Source organism: Sipha flava, unplaced genomic scaffold, assembly GCF_003268045.1.
Source record: "Sipha flava isolate LNK unplaced genomic scaffold, YSA_version1 178_pilon_pilon, whole genome shotgun sequence".
NCBI lineage: Eukaryota > Metazoa > Arthropoda > Insecta > Hemiptera > Aphididae > Sipha > Sipha flava.
In genome coordinates this window covers 746,541-755,421 of record NW_020272126.1, presented here as the reverse complement: position 1 = coordinate 755,421, position 8,881 = coordinate 746,541, and the positions used below count along the sequence as shown (strand labels likewise).

Genomic DNA, 8,881 nt, shown 5'->3' with positions numbered 1-8,881 from the left:
CTCTTTTAAAAATAATGTTTTATGACTTTATTATATATTACATATTTTTCAGTAGAGGGGCTGAACTGTTTTCTGGAGGGGTTCTAGAGCCCCCTCCCTTACCTCTCCTTAACGGCGTGCCTGAATCTGATATGTTTTACAGACAATACCATAATATAATTATAGGTTTTTTTGGAATGAATTTGAATGTCTACCCTATTTTACAGGTTAGCCGGACAACATCAACTATTGGTATCACTGTAGATATTTCATCATCCCACTTTTCACTTTTTACCGTCCGGCGTCCAAAGCACGTATCACGTTTTTCTCTCTGTCAGCGAGCTCGTGGAAGTTTTTCTTGTGTTCTCTATTTTTCTTTTTGAACATAAACTATTCATCCCCCGCTGCGACTAACGAAACCGAAATGGCCATTTAATTGCTTATACTCATTTTGCATGTTCATACCTGCTAAGAACTATAAAATTTTTCGGTTTAGTGTCTGTTTTCGTTTTCACCAATCACCATGTCTGATAATCCATCTGGAAAACTCAAGGAACAAGACCTATCAAACTTAGTAAGTGTTAACTCTTTTTGCAACGTTAAATGTTGAAATCCGCCGTTTAATTTGCTTCGTTTCATTACAGGATGTTACTAAATTGACACCATCTTCGCCTGAAGTTATCAGTCGTCAAGCTACAATCAACATAGGTAACATAGTCATTTTATCTTGGTGGACTGATATTTATCATAATGCAAATATTGTGAACCTGTATCCCTGGAGTTTGTAATAATAATATTAATAAACAAACTGCTTTTACTTATAGGAACTATTGGGCATGTAGCGCACGGAAAGTCTACTATAGTGAAAGCTGTTTCTGGAGTTCAAACTGTCCGTTTTAAAAATGAACTTGAAAGAAATATCACGATTAAATTAGGTAAATATTACTATTTTATCATCTACTAAATAATACTACTGTAATATACTAAAATCCAGTTAATGTTTATGATTGATAGCTGTTAATTAATATTTATTTAATAATTATATACTTGATTAAATTTATTCTGTAAGTTGTTCTTTTCATATTGATGATAAATTATGTAAGGATAGTCCACCTCTTTAAACATGTATTAATTGATAAAAGGAATTATTAACTGTTACCTAGATGTATATCACATGAAAGTGTGTTAAAAACTTAAATACATGTGTTCTTTTTTGAATTTATTTAGTTGATTCAAAGACATTTCCCTGCAATCTTCAATTTATTTCCTTTGAGTAAAGTACATTTTATTAATATGCACAATAAACTTATAAATGTTGTGTATCAACTATATTTAATTAATTGTTTCTATGAAGATATACATTAAATTATTTTCCATTACTAATAAGAATTGAAGTATGGAGCAATTTAAAACTAAGGTGGGGAAGTATGAGTTTTGTTTGAAACTATTATATTTACCGTGGTTTATTTATTTCAAGTGTTTGAAGCAAAATAACTTAATCAAATTTAAAAAGAAAAAATTACTAATATATAACAATCTACACATGTATACCGTTAAAATTATAAACAACCAATTTATGTTTCGAATTATTGAATATGTAATTATATGCAATTAAGTTTGTAGATTTTAAATCTAAACTTGTAAATTAATTTTGTGTCGATTACCAATAATTATAGTTTTGCAATAAAAAAACTAAAAAAAAATATGTAGATATGATTTATTTTATATTAATAATGAATCTTGAAAATCTTGAGCTTAAGTTTTTAGTATATTTTTAAATTTTACTAAGAAATTAGTTTACAATATTTTTTAATAAAGTATTAATAGTCAACTTAAGAAATGGGTACTTAACATTCACATTTAATTTTTAGACTTTTTTTGTTTTATTTTATTATTTATATTTTCTTGCATTTAATATATTTATGTATGTTTACTTAAAATTATCATGAGGTAGGTTACATTAATAAACTATTTATTAATTCATTGTAATTGTATATTAAATCAACCACAAAATTTATCATATATGTTAACATTGGATTTATAATTATGGTTACTTTTCTATTTTCATAGAATATTTGATTTTGTATTAATTTTTAAGATCTTTTGCTTTGTAATTATATAATTATTTTTTTGAATTATTAAATTAATCATTGTATAAATATTTAACATTTTTTCGTTAAATGTTGTATTATGATAAAATCACTTTGGATTATTTTTAAAAATAGTTACAGCTGTTTTTATATTAAATGTGTTGCAGACGAAAAGCAGAAAAATCCAAATACTAGCAAAAATAGTCTTAAGAATAAAGTAAAAAGTTTAAGAAAGAGAAAAATTCTAAAAGCCAACTGTGATCCATCGAAGATAAAAATTTATAGATGTAATGAAGAAAGCTTAGACAATATTGATGCTGAATTATCATGTACTAAAAAATGTATTTTAGAAAATGATGATGAATCTTCAGTTAATTCAAAAGATTCTACATTTTCAGTATCGCAAAAAGAAAACTCGATGTTTGAAACTGATGCCAGCTCCAATAGTGGTCAGGGTGATTTTGAAATATCTAACAGAGATCAAAATAATGTTCAAAAAGTAACTAATTTTGATAACTCTAGTAGCAGGTATGAAGCTGATGATGCATTTGAGATTGATCCTAAGAACTCTATTGTGGGTATTAATGAAAAATCTAATGATAGCTTTCATTCAAATTCAACAATTTGTAGCTCAAGTTCAACTGTTGCAAATAATAATAACATAAATAGATATTACCAGAATCGGGAACTCAATGATGTTATCAGTGATAATATTTTTTCATTAGAACGCAATTTACTTGATACTGCATTCATAACCATTCCTTATGCACCCAATAACAAATTTGAGGTTACATTTAATTACATGACTTCTGATGAAAGAATAAAATGTTTTATACTTGAAGGTGGAATGATTGAACCAAATGATTATAGTGATGCTTATGATCCATCTGAAATAGAGGAAATTATCAATGATGTATTGATTAATGGTATACATTACTATTTAATAAAATGGAAAATATGGTCTCGAGGATTTAATACATGGGAACGTTTTGGAAGTCTATACAAATCTCAAAAACTTTATATTGATTATATGAAAAAGAAAAACAATGAAGTTGATATCTATAAACCTATTAATGGAATACATCTGATGCTATCCAGAAAAGTTATTTCGAAATTATTCAATATGTTTAGAACTGAGACAGGTTTATCTCTACCTTTAATTTCACCTGAAGATTTATCGAATATATTTAATTGCCTCGATATTGGTTCTAGAAAGTCTCAAATCCAGCGAAAAAAATGTTTAAAATTTTTTTTGACTACTATTTCTTTAGGTAGTTTTAGACAACAACAGTTACTAAATCTCAATCAGTGGGAGATAGACATTAATTTAGTGACTAAAAAATACAAAATTAAAGTAGAAAATAATATTGATCTCGAAGGGCCTCCAGATCTATTTGTGTATGTTTGTGATTACATTCCTCGAAATAACATTATTATACCTAATGATCCTCCAATTGGTTGTAATTGTAAAAAAAATTGTCAATATTCTAATGAATGTTGTAATGAACTGTCAGGATGTGAAACTGCTTATGATGCAAATAAAAATATAATATTGGCCCCTCGAAACCCTGTGTATGAATGTAATAAAAAATGTAAATGTACAGTTCAATGTAATAATAGAGTGGTTCAGCTTGGTAGTGAAGTAGAAGTTTGTATCTACAAAACAAAAGAATATGGTTGGGGTGTTAAAACTCGTCAAACAATTCAAAAAGGTCAGTTTATAGCCAGTTATGTTGGAGAAATTATTACAGTTGAAGAATCTGAACAGCGTTTAGAAAACAATTTTTCTTCTATGGATTATATGTGGAACTTGGACTTTAATGATCAAAAAAACTATAAATATATAATAGATGGTTCACATTATGCTAACTTTACATATTTTATAAATCATTCTTGTAATGCTAACTTAGATGTATATGCTGTGTGGATTAATTGCTTGGATAGAAACCTTCCACAATTGGCATTATTTTCTAACAGAACAATTTCGGCTGGTGAACAACTTACGACCAATTATTTTTCCCGGTCTTCTCCAGCAACGTTGAAAAGAAGTGGCATCAGATGTCAATGTAATATGAAAAACTGTAAAGGCTACTATTTTTAAAACTAATAACACAGAATTTTAATTCCTTATTTCACTCAAAATGTATTTTTATATTTTTGTAATAATTTATAATTGTAAAGTTTATAAAAGTTCTAAAGATTGGTATATTTTAATTAGTTTTTTTAAATTTGAATTTTTATTTTTTTATACTGGACTTTAAATATAGGAATATTATTTTTATACTACTATATTTGACTTATTATTATTGCTAAAAGTATATACATATATGTGTATTATAAATGTACTTATTATTTATAGTCCTGATTTTAATTAAATGAATTTAAAATACTATTGGTGGATTATTAATTCTTCAATGACAAATATATAAAACCTTGCTTTATGTTAATTTGTGTTGAGTTGACATGATTAAAGTTAGAATACAAACAATAATTATAACTAAATTTAAAAAGGTAAGGGGTAATTCAATAAATTATAATTCCCAAGTTTTTAAATTTTAAAGTTCAATATTGAATAAATCAAATATAATCGTATGCAATACTTTGTTGTAATCATTAATAAAAATTTTGGAATTGTCTCAGTACAAGAAAAATTAGGACATTTTATTCTTTAATATGTACTCTTATTCTTAGATTATGTTGTTGTTATAAAAATATTCCATCTTCATTTTGATGTATTTATAAATAAAAATGTTTTCTACATTGGAAAAAATAATTGTGTGTTTCATATTATTTACTTACTAAATATAATAAAATTAAGTTATTTTTGTTTGTGTATTTTTTTTTATTATTTTAATTAAGTCTTACGAATCACCTATTTATATTAAAATGTATTAAATATTTTAAACCAACAAATGTTTACTGTATTTCTATATTCTTTGTTCTATTTTGATTATAAGTTTTTTTTTTTTTTTGACGTGGATCGTTCAATATTTTAAAATACTTGAAATTCTATATTTTCATTAAACATGTTAATATCTTAAATGCATTTAAAAAAAATAAATTTTATTATATTATAAAAAAGATTCTATTTTAAGAATTAGGTGTGATTTTATGTTGCAATATTCCAAATAGAAAAAATATAAATATTCTAAAGCATAATACTATAAAAATTATAATAATTCTTATAAATTTGTATAGCTCCTTAATTAAAAGCTTTTTTTTATTATATAGGATATGCTAATGCAAAAATCTACAAATGTAATTTTGATAAGTGTCCACGACCAGCTTGTTTTGTATCTGGTGGATCAGGCCGCGATGATTCATTACCTTGTTCAAGACCAGGTTGTCCAGGAAGATTTGAACTAGTTAGACATGTATCTTTTGTAGATTGTCCTGGTCACGACATTCTTATGGCAACTATGTTGAACGGAGCTGCAGTAATGGATGCTGCATTATTGCTCATTGGTAAAATAATTACTTAAATGTTCTTTAAAATTATTCAAGTTTATACAAGTATATATATTAATATATTAATTATATATTTATAAAATATTTTCTTTGCTTTTCAGCTGGAAATGAATCTTGCCCTCAACCACAGACATCAGAACATTTAGCTGCTATAGAAATTATGAAGCTAAACAATGTTATTATTTTGCAAAACAAAATTGATTTGGTAAAAGAAGGTCAAGCCAAAGAACAACAAGAACAGATACAGAAATTTGTTCAGGGAACTGTAGCTGAAGGTGCACCTATTATACCCATATCAGCTCAACTTAAATACAACATGGAAGTATTGTGTGAATATATTTACAAAAAAATCCCAATTCCTGAGAGAGATTTTACTTCACCACCACGATTAATCGTTGTTCGATCATTTGATGTTAATAAACCTGGATGCGAAGTTGATGACCTCAAAGGAGGAGTTGCTGGTGGTAGTATCCTACGTGGTGTTTTAAAGGTTGGCATGGAGATTGAAGTACGTCCTGGTTTGGTATCCAAGGATAGCGAGGGAAAACTAACTTGTCAGCCAATATTTTCACGGATTGTGTCTTTATACACAGAACAAAATGAGTTGAACTTTGCTGTTCCCGGAGGACTTATTGGTGTTGGAACTAAAATTGAACCCACCCTTTGTCGGGCTGATCGTCTTGTTGGACAAGTGTTAGGAGCTGTTGGAGCTTTACCAGATATATTTATTGAGTTAGAAGTTTCATATTATCTTTTGAAACGATTGTTAGGTGTACGTACAGAAGGAGATAAAAAAGCTGCAAAGGTATGTATTGGTTAGGTATTTCTAATGTCCAAGGTTTTATCTTTTTAAAATTAATTACACAGGTTCAACGGTTATCAAAAAATGAAGTGCTGTTGTTAAATATTGGTTCTCTATCCACTGGAGGAAGAGTTTTGGCTACAAAAGCTGATTTAGCTAAAATCAGTTTAACAACACCAGTGTGCACTGAGATTGGCGAGAAAATTTCACTTAGTCGTAGGGTTGAAAAACATTGGAGGTATGTAGATTATTAACATTCATAATGATATTTAACAAAAAAAATTAATGAAATTATTTTACTTCATAAATTATTGAAAACTATACTGAAAAAGTATTTAAAGCATTTATTTAAGTCTAAAGTATTTAATCATTAATCATTTTATTTTTTTCATTATTTTCATTATTATAACCAATACATTTTGTTTTTGTTGTAGACTTATTGGATGGGGCTTAATTCGTGGAGGAGAAACGATACAGCCTTCAAAACCTCAAACGAGCTGAAAATGTGAACAATTTATTTTTCACATGTGTATTTATTACATTATTACTTCAATAAAGAAGACAAAAATAATACAATTATTTTTAAATAATCTATAGAATTTTTTAATAGCAGAATTATAAAAGAAAACATCCACTTTACAGTTGTTTAATAATTATTATTTTATACTAAAAGTATTCCATTGGTACCAAACTAAATATTGCTTTAACATTTAAACAGCATCCTGGATGATTTCAGTGTATTTTTTAATTTTTGTAGCAACGCTCATATCAACATATTTGTCTCCAATGCTGACAACCATTCCTCCAATGATAGTAGGATCAACTTTCAATTCAATCTTTATAGTCTCTCCTTTCTTTGCAAACGCTTGCAATGTCTTTTTAAGCTCTTGTTGATCAGCTGAATCTAAAGGCTATGTAAAATATTAAAAAAAATAACATTATGTATTGAAATACTAAAAAAATTATAAATTAGTTCCTAATTTAAAAAAATATTGATCAACACAATGAACTCAAATGCTGGGAATCTTAAATTATTTTTGAACCATTAAATATACCTTAGCTGTAGTTACAACACATGTTAAATCTCCTCGATGAGCAGCCATAATGATTTTGAAACTATTAATGATTGAATTTAGATTCCTTAATCTTCCATTTTCAGCCAACAAACCTAAAAATATATTGAAATATAATATATATATATATTAGGGTGTTTCTTATTTTTTTATTGGACTTTTTTTAATACAATAACTCTCCTCCCCCCAAATTTAATTTGTTAAGTATCACTCAAATTCTGGTGCCACATTAGAGATGCAAAAATGGCAAAAGTGGAAAGTTTTTTTTTTTTTTTATTTAATTCAGAAACTATAGGATTTAACATGTACATGTAAAGTAACTTAATAATAGATTTTAATATTTTCTAAAATCAAGCATTTTAAATAAATTCATTGTTTTTATAAAAAAAAAAAATTAACAAGTATCAAAATATTGTAGATAATTATTGAAATTTAATTATAATGTTATATTATTAAAAAAAAATTTATCATTAAGTTCTTTACATGTTCATACTGAATTAAATAAAATAAACAAAAAAATACCTTTTTTTGCTATATTTCAATCCTAATGCAGCATCAGAAGGGGTTAAGTGAGACCTACCAAATTTTACCTAAATTATTCACATATATGACTTAACAAATAGGGGATGTACTTTGTTAACTTTTCATAATAAAATATTCCACCTCTATAAATAATATATTTTACATATTTAAAGATATACTTAAAAATAAATAAATATATCATTATAATATAAGGTATAAATTTCATTTTTCATAAAAATAATTGAAATACTATAATTTTAATTTAAACTGAATATTTGGAAACTACCGACAAATGACAGTTAATATATACTATATAAAACTTAATTGAGACAAGACTTATAGAATAAGTACTTTATGTTATTAGTTGTACTTATAACATTTAAAAAGAAGTATAGCTACAACCGCTACATGACAACTAAGTTACAAAAAAACGTAATTATTTTTTTTTAATTCAAACATCTATTATTAAGTGATTGATTATATAAATTTGGATTAGTTATTAATATTGATTTGACTAGCAAGCCATTTAGAGTGAAATTGTTCCAGATGCTTTGAGAGTTAAATTTAATACTCATATATTTTTCTGTGTTTTTTCTATTTAATACAAATATGTAATAAAATAAAATTAAAATCAACTCTCATACATTAAAAACCGATAAATAAATGAGAATTAAATTTAACTCACATTGTGTATAAAATGAATTCAGTGATAGTTAAATATAATGCTCAAACCTGTCAACTTACTAGAAAAAACAAAAATTCAAACTTATCAAACAATATAAAAGTATACCAAATTTAATACATTTATTACCAAAGATAGAAAAATAATCAAACATCGCATGAATGGACTTATATAAGGCATTAACCCTTTGTCGACCAAGCATCGAATTAAGATATTTTTTAAATTTTTTTTTGCACAAACATGTTATATTTGACCTATATAAGAC

General features: G+C 26.1%; 2 protein-coding genes across 3 annotated transcripts in view; one reads left to right on the top strand and one right to left on the bottom strand.

The window, feature by feature from the left end:
- The first annotated feature begins 272 nt into the window (after positions 1-272).
- Positions 273-6,918, top strand: LOC112680612 (eukaryotic translation initiation factor 2 subunit 3-like). Of its 2 annotated transcripts, XM_025550772.1 has the most exons (7): positions 291-553; positions 624-687; positions 804-914; positions 5,301-5,534; positions 5,639-6,342; positions 6,405-6,577; positions 6,774-6,918. In XM_025550772.1, exons 1-7 carry the CDS (start codon positions 503-505, stop codon positions 6,838-6,840), a joined length of 1,404 nt encoding a protein of 467 aa, XP_025406557.1. In that variant the 5' UTR covers positions 291-502; the 3' UTR covers positions 6,841-6,918. The 2 variants fall into 2 exon arrangements, with proteins under 2 accessions (XP_025406556.1, XP_025406557.1); XM_025550771.1 differs by lacking the exons at positions 5,301-5,534; positions 5,639-6,342; positions 6,405-6,577; positions 6,774-6,918 and adding an exon at positions 2,237-4,331 and having other exon boundaries at positions 273-553.
- Positions 6,919-6,974: 56 nt separating this feature from the next.
- The window catches only part of LOC112680627 (ATP synthase subunit O, mitochondrial-like), a 10,304-nt gene continuing 8,397 nt past the window's right edge, over positions 6,975-8,881 (bottom strand). The window contains exons 3-4 of the mRNA XM_025550785.1: positions 7,395-7,535; positions 6,975-7,250 (exon numbers count right to left, since the gene is read on the bottom strand). Coding sequence (XP_025406570.1) covers positions 7,050-7,250; positions 7,395-7,535 — 342 coding nt within the window. The 3' untranslated portion in view covers positions 6,975-7,049. The remainder of the gene's footprint in view (positions 7,251-7,394; positions 7,536-8,881) is intronic.

Excerpts from the sequence above, each read along its gene's own strand:
- LOC112680612 (XM_025550771.1), top strand. The coding sequence starts at position 503 with ATGTCTGATAATCCATCTGGAAAACTCAAGGAACAAGACCTATCAAAC. Across the intron at positions 688-803 it reads TCAAGCTACAATCAACATAG|GAACTATTGGGCATGTAGCG; the intron begins GTAACATAGTCA and ends TTTTACTTATAG. Across the intron at positions 915-2,236 it reads AAATATCACGATTAAATTAG|ACGAAAAGCAGAAAAATCCA; the intron begins GTAAATATTACT and ends AATGTGTTGCAG.